General features: G+C 52.8%; 2 protein-coding genes across 3 annotated transcripts; one reads left to right on the plus strand and one right to left on the minus strand.

The window, feature by feature from the left end:
* On the plus strand, positions 297-6,092 carry NUDT17 (nudix hydrolase 17). Its single transcript, XM_018046012.1, has 8 exons — positions 297-1,099; positions 1,263-1,449; positions 1,683-1,708; positions 1,858-1,950; positions 2,203-2,301; positions 2,410-2,546; positions 2,919-3,071; positions 5,536-6,092. The coding sequence occupies exons 1-8, from the start codon at positions 908-910 to the stop codon at positions 5,537-5,539; spliced, it is 891 nt and encodes a 296-aa protein (XP_017901501.1). The 5' UTR covers positions 297-907; the 3' UTR covers positions 5,540-6,092.
* PIAS3 (protein inhibitor of activated STAT 3) lies at positions 3,326-13,501 on the minus strand. Of its 2 annotated transcripts, none has more exons than XM_018046011.1 (14): positions 13,329-13,501; positions 10,312-10,729; positions 10,068-10,152; positions 9,774-9,824; positions 9,442-9,532; positions 8,597-8,731; positions 8,288-8,393; positions 7,520-7,593; positions 7,225-7,385; positions 5,772-5,905; positions 5,523-5,691; positions 5,256-5,389; positions 5,022-5,059; positions 3,326-4,500 (listed from the first exon to the last, which is right to left on the minus strand). In XM_018046011.1, the coding sequence occupies exons 2-14, from the start codon at positions 10,724-10,726 to the stop codon at positions 4,234-4,236; spliced, it is 1,860 nt and encodes a 619-aa protein (XP_017901500.1). In that variant the 5' UTR covers positions 10,727-10,729; positions 13,329-13,501; the 3' UTR covers positions 3,326-4,233. The 2 variants fall into 2 exon arrangements, with proteins under 2 accessions (XP_017901500.1, XP_017901499.1); XM_018046010.1 differs by lacking the exon at positions 13,329-13,501 and adding an exon at positions 12,611-12,719.

Genomic DNA, 15,522 nt, shown 5'->3' on the forward strand with positions numbered 1-15,522 from the left:
AAATGAGCAGACTTGTATTTTGGAAAGATCACTCTGAACTGTAGAGAATGAATTGGCGGGGGCAGGACTGTTTCAGTACAGTCACTCAGTTGTGTCCGACCCTGTGATCCCATGGAATGCTGCACGCCAGTCCTCCCTGTCCCTCACCAATTCCCAGGGTTTACTCAAACTCATGTCCATTGAGTTGGTGATGCCATCCAACCATCTCATCCTCTGTCATCCCCTTTTCCTTCTGCCTTCAATCTTTCCCAGCATCAGGGTCTTTTCAAATGAGTCAGTTCTTTGCATCAGGTGGCCAAAGTATTGCAATGTCCGCTTCAACATAAGTCCTTCCAATGAATATTCAAGACTGATTTCTTTTAGGATGGACTACGTACAGATCTATAATAATATCTCAGGCAGAATATGAGGAAGACGAACTAGGGCACTGGAAGCTGGAGATTAAGACACGGATTTGAGAACCTTTAAGGAGGTAGAATCTGGTGGACTTGGCTGCCATTTGAGTGAAAAGAAAGAAAGAGAAGGTGTCAAGAATGTTTCCTGGGTGTCTGGCTAAGAGATAGATGTAATTAATCCGAGGTGTTACCTGCTAGCACAGGTGTGCAGAGTGCCCTGAGGGTTGCTTACATAGTTCCACCCATGCCTGGTGGGAAATGACACGAGTCCAGAAATCACTCTCAATCTAGGGATCATTTTCCTAAACAGAAGATGGGAGGACAAGAGGAGCTGAGGATCTAGAGGCGTTCCGCTTTGTCATTTACTTATTGCCTGCTGATCATCCCCAAGGTTCTTCCCTAAATTTCCCCCTGGGACGGTCCGGAAGCCGGTTTCCTTCCGAGGCAGCGGAAGGCTCGGAAGGGAAGCGCTGCTGGGCCGCCAGAGGGCGCCAAGTGCGCCGGAGCCCGTGATGGCGGCGGCACGGGTGCTGCTACTCCTCTCCGGGCGCCCGGAGTCGGTGAGCTTCGCGCAGAGTGTGTGCGGCCTCCTGGGCGCCGGGTCGGGGCTCGGGCCGTGGCCCACGCACTGCGGCCTGAAGCGGGGACAACTGGTCCTCTCGGACAAGCCTTTCCCAGGCGCGTCGGCCAGGCTTCCGCTCCAGGTGGGGAGAGGAGGGGACGCGATAGGGCGGCTGAAGGACCGAAGGAAGGGACCGGGAGAGGGTGGGAGCTGGAAGCGAGAGGCCTGGGCCGGTCACCTGCCTCGGGCTCCTCCAGTTCCTTGTCTCTTCTGCGATGTTAACCCTAGTGGCTCCCTCCCGCCAGCGACCCCCTTTCTGCCCTTTTGCGGCCCTGGACCAACAGCCCAGGGCTCCGGGGGTCGAGCTGCCCCCGAATGGTCGAGGTGTGGATCTGGGTGTGGCGGTCATTCTGCAGTCCAGCGATCAGACTGTCTTGTTGACGCGAAGGACAAGCACCCTCAACGTTTCGCCCAACCTCTGGGTACCCCCAGGTGAGTGAACTGAGGAGAAGGCCCAATGTCCAGGAAAGAAATCTGCCTCTACCCTACAGCGCTTTTCCCAGTCTCAGAATGACAGAAGTAGGCCCAGAAGTGTGGTAGGTCCCAGAATCACAAGGGGCTACAACTGCACCTGTGTCCACTGGAGGAGGGGGCAAACATAGTGAGTGGGGGGGTCCCTGGACAGGAACACTACCTTTCACCGACTGGTCCCACTGTTGTTGCAGGTGGGCATGTGGAACCTGATGAAGAGGTAACCAATCAACTGAGCCAAACTGCACCCTCTGCCAAAGGAGAGACCCTGTCTGGGACCACATGGGGTGTGGGCTGGGGGAAGGCCAAACACAAGACTTGTAGGAGCCAGGCAATGGCCTCTCTGACCTCCTATCCTCTCACCCCCAGCTGCTGGATGGGGGGCTTCGAGAGCTTTGGGAGGAGAGTGGACTCCAGCTGCCCCAGGGCCAGTTCTCCTGGGTCCCTCTGGGGTTATGGGAGGTGAGACAGGGGCCCGGGAGAGGTTCCTTCCTACCTAACCAAGAGCACTTAATAACTACTAACCCACCAAAGCCCACAGAACAGCCTTACTTGCCTTGACCACTGGGGAACTGATGGAGTGTGGGTGGTTTGGAGTCCCCAATCCCATGACTGTTACCCACGTCCCTCCTACACCATTTATACTCTCCCCTTCCTCAGCTGCATTTTCAAAGTCTCAAAAAGGGACAGGAAGTTCTCTTTTTTTCTTCTTAGTCTGCCTACCCCCCTAGGCTGAGCTGGGGTCTCCCCAAATACCATCACATCGTTCTCTACATACTTGTCATCTCCCAGGAGTCACAGCAGCAGCTCCAGGTAGGGCTGGCAGTAAAGGAAGGAAATGGGGCTGAGGAGGCCCAGACAGACTGGTTCTAACGATGACTTAAGTGGGGGGAACTAAAGGATCAACATGTCTGGCCCCAGGCCCGGATTCAACCAAATGCAGGAGAGGTGAGTGCCTTCATGTGGCTGGGACCAGACATAGCAGCTGCAGTGGCTGCCACAGAGGATGGGACAGAGACCCCCAAACATCTTCCCCAGGACCTACCATCTTCTGTCCCGTAAGTAGGAACTTCTCCCTGTCCCTCCAACACATAGACATTGAGAAGTTCACCTTCTGCCTTCCTCCTCAGGGGAAGATATGTATTGTGGGGGAGATTTAGGGAGGGAATTGGTCAACTGATAATGAAGAGAGCACATAGCTCAAAGACACTGCCTATGATACTCCTAAGGGTTCCTGTCTAACAGGCTGCCTGGGTTTCAGCCCCACACTCTCACTGGGGCAAGTCATTTTACCCTCCTTTCTGTAAAATGAGGTTAATCCCCCCACCCACCCCTCTCCTGTGGTTGTTGGGAGGATCATATGACCTAATGGATATGGAAGTGGGGCTAAGCCACAAGGCACAGCCCAGACAGGAGCTGTCATTCTGCAGTGCAGTGGAACTAAAAGAGAATGGAGGAGTCCAGCCTCTGGCCTTGCCCACATCCACCCTGCTGCGGACAACCCCAGCCACGGCAGACAGCAGAGAGAGGGTCAGCACTGGCACCAAGTTCGCCCTCACGCTCTGGCTGCAACATCTGGGCAGGTAAGGATGAGGAAGGACATAAGGGCTCCACGGTGTTGGGGTGAAGCGGCCAGTGTGCTTATGGGCTTGGGGCAAAGAAAGGAAGAAAGAACAACTGCCCTGGCAAGTCCTCAGTGTAACACCCAGAGCTCACTTTGACCCAGGGCCAGCAAGGGAAGAACAGAGTGTGGACCTCCCTCCCCACCTCCCCGCACTAGGGATCTAGAAAGCCGAGTGCTTAATCACCTCCCCAGCCCACCTCCGTGACACTCACAGAACATTCACAACCTTTATTATGGGTAAGAACTTTGCTACAACTGTGAAAATAAAAAGTAAAATTACAACATAGATCCTGGGCCCCAGAGGAGCCTGAAAAGGGAGACAGGAGAGAGCACAAGGATGCTCCCACCTCCCAGGAAAGGTGCAGAATGAACCAGACCTAACCCCAGGGCCACCAGCCTTTAGAAGCTCAGGCCCCAGGCTGGTCAGGGTAAGCAACGTTGTGAACTTAAATATATAAATAGAGACCCAGGCAGTCAGCCAGGCCCTTCTCCCAAACGCCTGGGGATCCGGGCTAAGGCCTTATCTCCTCCTCAGTCATACTGGGCAGTAGGAGGCAAGGAAGGTCATCTTTGGAATATTTTGGTTTTTCTTGTTTATGCACAAAAAATCTGCAACCCAAAATAGAATTCTCCGTCCATGTGTCTGCCTATCTTAGTCACTCCACCTGTCTGTTTGGCCAAAGAAAACGGAATGGACACGAAGAGACGATGGATGCGGGGAAGGAGCAGAGCCGGCTGTGGGGCTGGGAAGAGAGGGCATCTGGGGGACACAAGAAAAGCCCCCTCCCCACGAGGCCCTAGACAGTCAAGGCTGAGGACTACTCAGCCCTTTCCCCAACTCGCATCCCATCCCATCTGCCTCCCACTGCCTAGGTTAACAGACCCAAAGGAATGTGCTGGATGTCAAAGAACGTTTCCAAAAACAGACCCCAAATGTCCTTAAAAAGAGGTTAAATATTAACCCTTTGGGTGCTAGCCTCGTCAGGCAGAGATAAGGCCAAAAAACCTGTGTCCATGAAGGTATTTCTGGCCTTTGACCAAAGCTCCCCTGCCCCCGCCCCAAGGGGTCAGAGCAACCAGGAGTCTAGACTCCACAGCATACTTGTTCAGTGTTGGGAGACTCAGTCCAGGGAAATGATGTCTGACCGACAGCCAGTCAAAGAGGGACCTGAGGGCAGGGGTCCTCCATGCCCTTCCCTTAAGGTCCCCCCAGGGGCCACAATGCTACTAACACGGCCAGGAGGGGGTGCCGGCGTGGCGCTGCGGTGAGAGCTCCCCAGTGTGGGGGTGAGCGGGCCCAGGAAGTGGGAAGGGGTCCCTCGGTACTGGAAGAAGTGGCCCAGGGCATCCTGTTCATCTAGTGAGGTGATGACGGAGGGACCATAGTGCTGGGAGGAAGCAAGAGTGAGGTGTAAGATTTTATCTGGACCTTCCTTACCCACCTCCCTCATCTCACAAATACCATATGGGATAAATCAACCCCTCAGAATCCTGAAGAGTTCTCTGAGAAGCAGGAGAACTCTCCTCTGACTCCTTCCCCCACACCCCAGCCCTCTTCCCTGCCCTGAGACAGCCCCACCAGCTTGGCCCTGTGGGCGTCTGAAATGTGTGGAATGTCCGGCTAGGGCAGCCACGGCACTCAAGTGCACGTGGGTTGGGGGCAGGGTGGGGGGTGAGCAGACAAGAGCAGAACTACACTAAAAACTAGAGACAAACAGTAACGGGACAGAGGAAGACCCGGGTGAGAATCTGAGGAAGTCCCAGGCGGTGCCTCCGAGGGAAATAAACTGCCCGTACCACCCCACCCTTCATGAAGAAGCCGATTTAGGTCTCTGGGGAAAATTGAGGGGCCCCGTCAGTGCCTAGAGAGGAAGCTTCAGAGATCTGAGGTGGAGAAGGGACCACTTACCTGACTCTCAGTCTGAAGGAAAGAAAATAAATCTAAACCTGGTAGGAAAAGAAAAATTAAAATCAACCTCGTATCTGAACACTTCATCACACACAACACACAAATTCAAAGAAGTTCCCTGGATTGTAGCCCTTTGCAAAACAGCCAAAACGCTTTGAAGAGGAGCAAGGGTTCTGAACTGGTTTGGGGGAGGACATGGCAGGCCAGGGCCCCATACTGTGATCCATGTCATACCTTGGATATCAGCCCCGAGGGGGAAGGCGGGTGGGTACTCGTGTAGTGGGAGACTGGACAGGAAATCCCCGCCCAGCGTGCCCATAGCAGGGCTCCGCAGCACCGAAGATGGCTGGTGACCAGATGTCAGGACTCTGTGGGGAAAGAGATGGAATCAGGTGCCCTCACCCAGTTCAGCATCCCAAGTCCCCTCTCTGCCCAGGCTTTGCCCATTCCTGATTTTTCCCTCTGTGCCCTGTGCTGTAGATTCAGCCTGTTTCTTCATACCCTTTGCTTCCAGGTAGAGCCGGGATGGCAGCTGAGGTGACAGGACAGTGCTTCTTCGTCGGGGGCAGGTCCTCCTCATCTGATGAGCTTTCTACTGTCAAGTCAATAACTTCAACCTTCTTCTTACTCTCCGATGGATTGCCCTCTTGGACTGGGCTATACTGGAGGCCTGTGGGCGGTAAGAAGACTGTGTCTCAGAGAAGAAGCCACACAAGATTTAGCTCAACTGGGGGACAAGGGGTCACTCACCATCCAGCCCATACCCTGGCGGGGGGCAAACCTCAGATGCCTCCTTCTTGGGTTTCATTGGGCACCAGGATCCATCTTCCATGAACTGGATCTCATCACAATCCGAGCAGGAATTAAGAATCTCCATGAATAAACTGGGGGAGAGGAAAGATGGGAATTCACGTGGCTGGGAGGTGGCTGGAACAGTGGCCACGGAGTTCTGGGACTCACCTTCCTGAACCCATTTCCTCATCTGTAAATTAGGGCTGTTATCCACCTTCCTGACCTCTCTGGGTTGTTGGAATCAAAGTAATGTGTACAAAGAAAGTGAAAGTGAAGTTGCTCAGTCGTGTCTGACTCTTTGCGACCCCATGGACTAGAGTCCATGGAATTCTCCAGGCCAGGATACTGGAGTGGGTAACCTTTCCTTTCTCCAGGGGATCTTCCAAACCCAGGGATTAAACCCAGGTCTCCCACATTGCAGGCGGATTCTTTACCAGCTGAGCCACAAGGGAAGCCCAAGAATACGGGAGTGGGTAGCCTATCCCTTCTCCAGGGGATCTTCCCAACCCAGGAATCGAATCGGGGTCTCCTGCATTGCAGGCAGATTCTTTACCAACTGAGCTATGAGGGAAGCGCAAGGTATATAAAAGAGCTGCGAAAACTTTAAATGCTAAGTTTTAAAATAAATACATGCTAAAAAATCTGTTTGGTGTGGTACTAGGGACAAGACAGAACAAGCAGAGGTATAGAACACTATGAAAGCGTCAGTCGCTCAGTCGTGTCCCACTCTCTGTGACCCCATGGACTGTAGCCTGCCAGGCTCCTCTGTCCATGGGATTTCCCAGGCAAGAATACTGGGGTGGGTAGCCATTCCCTTCTCCAGGGGATCTCCTCGACCAGGGATTGAACCCGGGTGTCCTGCATTGCAGGCAGATTCTTTACCACTGAGCCACCAGGAACTCTATACAGAACTCTATGCTGCTGCTGCTATAAACCACCTCAAACAAGGCACTGGGAATAAGAACCATAACAGAGGATCTGCAAGAGAGTTAAGACTCACTAGATCAGCACATCCAGGCCCTCAAAAGAACCTGACTGCTATATACAGTAAGAGGTCAGGTAATTGTTCTATGTAACAGTTCGTATACTTGGCTCTGCCACTTATTTACAGTATAACTTTGAGCAAGATACTGCATCTTTCTAGGCTTCAGCTTCCCTCGCCTATAATGACAGTACCCATCTCACAGGGTTATTGGCATCTCACAGGTTTCAATGAGATAAGGCATGCAAAGTTCTCAGCACAATGTGTAGTGAGTCCTCAATGTGGGAAGATAGATAATATTTATATAAAACAGACAGGTAAGCGGGTTCAAGGGAGGGGAAGTAAGTTATAGGTATGGATTTATATATAGGAGGGGCAGTCCTACCAGATATCCTCAGTAAAAGGAAGCAGAATGCAGAATGGTCCTACCCATCAATGATAAGAGATTCATAGGGAGCCTTCTTGTCACACACAGGACATGTCCACGTTGGCTTCTTCTCGTTCATCTGTAGATAAAGGGCAGCATCGAAGCTCTGCAGGTGGGCGCAGGTGAGGGCACGGCAAGGGACAGTCAAGCGCATCTTCCCCAGCTGAGGAGAGACAAGTTCTCTGGTCAGAGTCCCCATATCCCAGAAAGCTTTATGCCAACCTCCCTATGAACCCTCATCTGCGTCCAGAAGTTCATCCCACCCCTCCTCCCCCTTCTCCTCTCCCTGGTACCCACCGGGCACATGAGTGACACCCGGAGACTTGTAGTAGCCACCTCACTGTCTGGGTCAGCGGTCAACTTCTCCTTGACTGAAACAAGAGTGGGGCCAGAGCCACGGGGTCAGCAAGGCTGGAGAGAGGCCCAGGAGATGCTGAAGCCAGAAGCAGATGGCCCTGGCTGAGAGGCAGCTGGGGAGAGAGCCTTTGGGAGCCTATGGGATAGCATATGGGGGTGGCTTGGGACCTGCATTATGAAGGTGGGGGAAGGGGATCTGCCAGTCCCTAAAGATGCTTAATCTTCAGCATCTTTGGCAGAGACGACCTAGAGGGAATTGAAGCATCGCCAAGACAGTTGGAGTAGACGATACTTAAGACTCTTTCTAGGGACTTCCCTGGTGGTCAGTGGTTAATACTTCATTTTTCCATTGCAAGGGGCACAGGTTCAATCCCTGGTCAGGGAACCAAACCTGCATGCCATAAATAAATTAAAATTTTAAGTTTAAAAAAGACTTTCTGGTCTGGAGAACCGATATCCCAACAGTTAGGGTCTGTGAGGTACAAAGCAGATGTATAACTGGGAATGCAAGAGTGTCACTCAACGCCTGGAGTGGCCCCACTTTTCAACCACAAAGACTGGTAAGAGGGGTACCACAAGGGTTTTAGGGTTCATGTAAAAGGTAACAAGGTAAGTTGTCACAAGAAGGGTATAAGTTTAACTATAAAGGCCAGAGGGCCAGGAAAAACTGGATCTGGGTCAAGGGAAGAGAGGCAAGATGTTACTCACTCAGTGCCCGGGAGTGGTCTGGGTTCCGGATGCCCTTTGCTCTGAGTTTTTGTAGCAGGGTCCCTGCCGTCAGCTGCCTCACCAGGTACACGGACAAGGAGTAATTCTACTTGGAGGTAGGGGAAACAATTAGCCTCTGCACTGGACACCACCACTACCGCCGTCTCCACTTTGTCACACAAGGGCCAGAGGCATCAAGTTGAGGGAGAGAGACCCACAAAGAGATATGTTTCCCCAGCCCAAGACACTTGGTGGTCCCCTCTCATTCTCTGCAGGCTTCTCCAGGTTCCCTGCCTCAACCATGCTCACCCGTCCAAATTCAGACGACCAGTTGACCACGATGGTGTTGGGAACAGTGGCCGAGAGACGAGCCAGGGGTGTGATGTTGATGGGGCGGCTGGGTCTCTTGGGCTCAGCCCCATTCTTGGTAGGGGGAAGGTAACCCTGGAGGAGGGAGGGGCAGACTGGTCAACACATCTTGTCTTAGGTTACTCACTTTCTGGAGAAAAGGTCAGCTCACTCTCTGACCAAGGAGATGGGGGCCCATTCAGTGATTCAAAAAACGGGCACTATCTAGGGTTGGGAGTGAGGCTCATTCCTGGGGGAAAAGGAGAGCTTATTCACTGACCAAAGATAAAGGAACCTGCTCACTGCCTTCTTAAAAAGGAAGAGTAGGGATACCCGATTTCTTCTAACCCTCAACTCTAGGATCATCACTTCTGAGAATCTTCTCTGAGTCTTTGGGTTGAACTAATATTCTTCCTGATGCTGGGAAAGACTGAAGGCAAAAGGAGAAAAGGGCAGCAGAGGATGAGACGGTTGGACGGCAACACTGACTCAATGGACATGAACCTGGGTGAACTCCGGGAGATGGTGAAGGACACAAAGGGCTTCCATGCTGCAGTCCCTGGGGTCGCGAAGAGTTGGACACAACTTAGAGACTGAACAACAACAATGTCCCTCCTCTGGGTTCTAAGAGAACTTTCGTTCAGCCCTATCCTAGTTCTCGCTAGACTATATCCATTCAGGCAGTAAACTGAGCACCTACTATGTGTCAGGCACTGTGCTAGGCACGTCTCTTTCATAACAGATGTGTAGCTAACATTGAAGAACTGAAACAAGGAAAGGATGACTGTCAGAAGAAGAGCATTTACCGGCAGGGGGCATAGTTTCCCATTGACCTTGACAAAGAGGTTGGGGGGGAAGTAATCTTCCTGGGGGCAGCTGGTCTCACAGAGACAGAACCTGGTAACAGATAAGAGAAGATGAAAGTGTGGGAGGCAGTTTCTGGAACAAAATCTGACAAAGAGAGGTAGGCAATCTCAGAAAATCAGTCAAGGGTATCTGTAGCCTTTAGCTTCCAAACAAGAACTCCAGGGCTAGGGCGGGTGTCACGGAGCAGGGGTGTCTCCTAATAGGAGCGCTCACACCCTCACTTCGTTCCCACCCTCAGTGGGAGTCCTGCTGGGAGACAGCATCAACTCACCTTAACTGCACCTGTATGGTATAATCGCATTTGGCTCCTGGCAGAACCTCTCTGAAACAGGGAGGGAGAAGGAGACATGTCAGTGTGTGGCCCCTGGCGGGTAGCGCAGGGGTGAACAGAGAAACAGAGAGTTAGATGTCCAGGGGATAGAGACGAGACACACAAGAGAATGAGGGACAGAGCAGGTGCAGGAGGATGGTGAGAAGGGGGGCAAAAAAGAAAAGAAGAAAGTCAGAGAGCGGAGTCTCAGGGTAACCACCCAAGGATGAGGCAGGAGGACTCAAAGAGACAAACCTGGAAGTAAGAATCTGCTGCACTTGCTGGGGGGTGAGGGCAAAGGTGAAGTGCGCTTCCTCGAACCGCTGGCTAGAAGTGGATGCTGAGGACACAAAGGGGCAGTTATTCCCAAGCCCATGCCCAGTGGGCCACAGAAGTGGCCCCTATTCCAGTATGCTGAGCCCACAGGACGAAAGCCTAAGAAAGGCTTGAGGAAGAAGCAGGGAGGCCAGGAAGACCCAGGGATCACAAAGAGCCATACCAAGGGTGGTGGGCCGGATGAGCTCCCCGTAGATTTCATAGAACGGCAATGGTTTCATGGTAACGTCAGGGTGCACAGGCTGGGGCAGAGGAGGGTGCATGTCCACTTCACGCTTGGGGCCCAGCAGGGTGCCAGGGGCCAAGAGGGCCGGGGGAATGGGAGCCAGAGGACCAGGAGAGCCTACAGGAGGGGTTCCAGGGGGCAAGGAGAGCAGAGAAAGATCAGAGGGCCCCAGGGTCTTGCGGGGAAAGCGTCGGCGGTAAAGCTCTTTGATCTTCATCTGGACGCTGGGGGCACAGCTGGACTTGAGGAGGTGTAGGGCCTTGGCCAGGAGCTCGTGCTTCCGTCCGCTCTTGTTCCGGCCAGCAAAGCCGAGGAGCACCTGGAGCTCAGACACCCGGAAACTCATCACCATGTGCTGTGGAGATCAGAGAAGCTTGAGGATCCTACCTTGCACAGGCCTGTCCTGCCAAAGACACCGGGGCTGAGCTATTAGGTGGGGAATGTGCTTTCCCTCCAGCACTGATCTGAAAGATGCTTTGCAGCCAGTGGATTACTGCCAAACTGCCCACCTAGCCAAAAGGACATCTAGGTCCCATCCTAGCAACCCTCAGGTCACCTCTCCACTACCCCCCAGGCTTGAACAATCCTGTCTCCCCATCCCGTCAGTTGACCATGTGGGGGCAGGGTGCATGCCACCCTACAGCACATCTCTGAGTCCACTACAGCCTCCTCCCACCACCCTGCCTTGAGCCTGGACTCTCCTTTAAGCTGCTTATCTCCTCTCCTGCTCTTTCGCAGACTCTCAGACCCATCCTAGCCTCATGGGAAGGGGACAGGAGACGGGGAGGAAGGGGAGAAGAGGATTCAGGCCAGACAGCCCCACAGGGAAGAAAGGGGCCAGGTGATTGGAGGACTGTGCCTCAAAATCAACTCCTTTCCACACCTCAATCTACCTCAGCTATTTTCCCCAAGCTTTTGTGGCCAGGTCAGGGTTCAATGCTTACAACTTCCCAAACCTTTCCTTGGTGTTATTTACATAACCACTCATCCCTCAGTCCTATTTTTTCTGGGAGAGAAACAGGAGTAAAACTTGGGGTGAGGGGTTAACAGTGAATTGTGGAGTCCTTCCTGTTCACCTGTTTACTCCATCTGCCAGGAACTAATAACCTGCTTCTCTCCTACCCAGAGAAAGTAAGTGATTCTTCCCTTCCTCCACAGGGGTGGAAGAAACAAGGGGAAAGCTCTAAAGAGAGCCCCTGGAAGAATAGGGAGGTGCAGAACTGCACGCTCTCCTAGGAAGCTGGAACCAGTGACTAGACCTCAGGCCTTCCCATGACTCTGGTTCCATTTCAAAAGGCAGAATAAAGCCAGGAGCAAGGGGGTGAACCCCATGGTTTTTAAAGGTTCTGCAAGATGGTTATTTATCCTCAAGATTCTGGTAGTGGTAAGCTCTCCGCTTAAAGAACTCACTTCTGTGAATCTCCAGGAGACCCTGCCACGGGCCGATCTTGCTAATCATTTGCAATTCTGATGGAGGCATTATGGCTTTGGGCCCCTTTTGAGGAATATAATTAAAAACTTGCTCCTCTACCTTTATCCTCATCCTTATCTCCTCGGTCCTGTCTTTATTTCTCCATTAGCTTTGTCAAGAAATTCTTTTCAATCCCATAGTCTAACACTTCTCTCTCTCTGCCCAGAGATACCGACTCACTAAGGCAGGACCTTCCTCTCAGCCTCCAGGATGCTTCTGCCCCACCCCTTCGATCTATCCCCATACAGCCCCGCCCCCTAGATCTCAGCCACCTACTGGTACTTCCCAAGGCTCAGATCCCAACAGCAGCCCCAAAGTCACTATCCTCTCAGCGCCTTTCCCCCAGGAGCCTCCCGGTAATCGGCCCCCCAGCCCCATTCCCATCATCTGCCCCCTACTGTCACCTCTCTAGGCCTCGATCGACTCGCCCGCTGTGACTCCACAGCAGCTTTTCCTCCCCGCCCTACCCCTACATCTGCCCCTACTACCAAATTCGACTTCTACCCCGCGTCCCCGCCCCCTGAGCCTCGGCCCCCAACAGCTGCAATTCCCCTCGGCCCCACCCCTACATCTGCCCCGCGGCCCCGCCCCCGGAGCCCCGCGCAGCCCCTTCCTCGCCACAGCCACTTCTCTCCATCCCCAGCAGCCAGTCCCCACCACGTCTCCGGCCCCCACCCGAGCCCTCAGCACCCAGTCTCGGTCGCTTCCCAGACTCGGCGTACAGCCCGGCTCAGTCCAGATGGGGATGGGGGAGGGGGCCGGTACCTTTAATTCGCCCAGCTCCGCCATCTTGAGACATCGCAGGCGCCCGAGCCCGAGCCGGAGCTCAGGCCCAGGGACCGGCGCACAACTCTCCACCCCGGCGCCGGCCGCAAATGCCGCCTGCTCCGCCCCGTCCGGCCCCCTACACCTCCCCTTCCCGGCCCCGCCCGCCGGGTTTCGGACGAACCCCGGCCTCAGCCCCTCCCTCCACAGCCGGACCCAGCCGCTGCACGTCTTTGGCCGCGGTGCCAGACCCGTAGACCCGGAGGGAGTGTGCCGCCCGAAGGATCGCGGGGTCCCCGGTGGCATGGGAGAGGAGGTGAACCCGAAGTACCTGGGGGAGGGGGGCCTTGCCACGCCGGAGTCGGGAAGGGATGAGCTTTGAGAAAGCCAAAGATACTTGGGATATGGAGGGAAAAGTCTCGAGAAGGGCTTAATCTCAGAGAAATGGGGGAGGGGGAAGCGAAGTTGGAGCAAACCCCCTCGTTTCCCTCTCTACAAGTTTAACCACCCAAATTCAAGAGTTCCACCAACTCGGGAAATGGGTGAGACCTGATCCATTTTAGGGACGCCAAGGAGTCGTGAATAGTTTATTTCAAGACGGCTATTCTCAATTCTTCACCCCTCCCCCCACCCCCCACCGGTTACATTGTATTTCATGGTCCCGCGGCAGGGCTCAAATTCGCCAGCAAAAAAGTTTCGTGCGGAGAGTGGGACTTACCAGCACAGTTGCAGGGAGCGGGGAGGGGACTCGGGACGCTCAGAGGGTGGGCTGGGGAGATGGGGGGGAGGGGGCCCGGCGCTGCTCCCAAGGTCTGCACGGCTGGAGGTCGGTCCGGCAGCTGGACGTTGCAGCCGCAGCTCCGCCCGGGCGGGAGCTCAGCCCGGCCCAGCGCTAGGGTTGGGGCCGCCCCCTCCTGGATGAGCCCGCCAGGACAGCGGAGAAGTGGGGAGGGGCGGAGTCTGAGACGGGAGAGGGCGGGACTCTGAGCCTGCGGAGGAGAAATTAACTCCTCTAGGGAGTGGATGGGAGAGAGGTTCTTTGATTTCACCATTCTCACTACTGTTCTGACTCCCTGCAAGCAAACCCTTCTATGTGTTTTGAGTGGAAGTAGGCTGCAAATAAGACGGTGTGGACCAGAAATCCGATCGCTTAAAGAGGTAGCTACTTACAGTGAGTCTCTCCCTACGGGAAAGAAAACATGAGCTGCTAAAATACGAAGTGTACCTAAACCCTACTTCCACCTGTGGTCCCCTACTCCCTACCTCAAATACACAGACTGTCACCAGAGACTTAAGAGCTTTAGTGTAGTTGAAGGTGAATGGAGGGGAGGTTTTCTCACCGAGAAAGGGCAATTTTTCTGCCTCTCTCTGAACTGCCTACTCTCCTTCCTCCAAAGCCATAGACCTCAACTAAGCTAATCACTCGCAGACAGTTCCCTTGAAAATACCAACTTGAGAGCAGTTTACCCAAACTAGGTATTGGAAAAATACACAGCATTTTGTACTTGGTTGGGACCTAAGTGCTAATGTCATTTGTTCAATAAATATTTGATTACTGTTCAAAGATTGTTAGGTGGTGAGGACATAAAATCCTTGCAGGAGCTTCCAGTCTAGCAGCAGCCAGATGGTTAAACCAATAATTGGCATACAGAAAGAGTACTTTAGTAAATAATATGAATAATCCTCTTATTTTGCTTACTTTCAATATAACCCTTCCCATGAGACCCCAAAACTGTAAGATTGAAGGTGCCAGCCTACCAACACCCCCAGGTACCTGCTGAACTGGACCATGCCCAGCTACTTTGGGTTTTGTCCCTAGGGAGGATGTCTGCCCTCTCCAGACATTCAGGTTCTTTCCTTGCTGCTCTGCTGCTGGCAGTAGTGGAAACTCAAGCTCAAATATTTGGTTCTAAATCCCAGCTGCTCCCTCCGACACTTCAGCCTTCATCAGGCCCTAAGCTCATTTTTTTGTTAAGTCCTCTATATCAAAGGAGGAGAAGAGGAGAACAGGGGATGAGATGGTTGGATGGCATCACCAACTCAATGGACATGAGTTTGAGCAAGCACCAGGAGATGGTGCAGGACATGGAAACCTGGCCTGCTGCAGTCCATGGGGTCGCAAAGAGTTGGATAGGACTGAGCAACTGAACAACAGCAACAAATCAAAAGTTACTATGGACTAGTTTATATCATCTAGAATTTTCAGTGGTTTCAGGGGAAGGAGAATAGGAAAGATTAAAAAAGAGAGAGAGATGGGGGAAGTCTTTTTGAAAGTCTTTGATGGGTATGTTCATCATCTTGGTTTGATGGTTTTATGGGTGTATGTGCTGTGCTTAGTCGCTCAGTTGTGTCCAACTCTTTATGACCCCATGGACTATAGCCCACCAGGCTCCTCTGTCTATGGGGTTTCTCTAGGCAAGAATACTGGAGTGGGTTGCCATGCCCTCCAGGGGATCTTCCCAACCCAGGGATCAAACCCAGGTCTCCCGAATTGCAGGTAGATTCTTTACTGTCTGAGCCACCAGGGAAGCCCAAGAATACTGGAGTGGGTAGCCTATCCCTTCTCCAGGGGATCCTCCTGACCCAGGAATCAAATTGGGGTCTCCAGCATTGCAGGTGAATTCATTAGTGGCTGAGCTACCAGGGAAGCCCCTTATGGGTATATAAATATGTCAAAATTGATCAAACTGTACACTTTACATGCAGCTTCTTGTATGTCAGTTATACCTCAATAAAGCTATAAAAATATAAAGGAAAAAAGGCAACCTCACCTTGATTGCTAGTAGTTTTTTTTTTTTTTCACTGATCTAAAGATACGGTTTTTTTTTTAAAGGTAACAGCAACATCAAAAAGGACATCTCAAAAGTAAATATACATGGAGACATGAGAAGAAGGAAGGGAGAACTGAAAAT

Source organism: Capra hircus, chromosome 3, assembly GCF_001704415.2.
Source record: "Capra hircus breed San Clemente chromosome 3, ASM170441v1, whole genome shotgun sequence".
NCBI lineage: Eukaryota > Metazoa > Chordata > Mammalia > Artiodactyla > Bovidae > Capra > Capra hircus.

Coding starts and splice junctions, on each gene's coding strand:
- NUDT17 (XM_018046012.1), top strand. CDS start 908: ATGGCGGCGGCACGGGTGCTGCTACTCCTCTCCGGGCGCCCGGAGTCG. Junction 1,450..1,682: donor CAACCTCTGGGTACCCCCAG/GTGAGTGAACTG, acceptor CTGTTGTTGCAG/GTGGGCATGTGGAACCTGAT. Junction 2,302..2,409: donor AGTCACAGCAGCAGCTCCAG/GTAGGGCTGGCA, acceptor GTCTGGCCCCAG/GCCCGGATTCAACCAAATGC.
- PIAS3 (XM_018046010.1), bottom strand. CDS start 12,634: ATGGCGGAGCTGGGCGAATTAAAG. Junction 9,825..10,067: donor CAGCAGATTCTTACTTCCAG/GTTTGTCTCTTT, acceptor TCCCTGTTTCAG/AGAGGTTCTGCCAGGAGCCA. Junction 9,533..9,773: donor ACCATACAGGTGCAGTTAAG/GTGAGTTGATGC, acceptor ATCTGTTACCAG/GTTCTGTCTCTGTGAGACCA.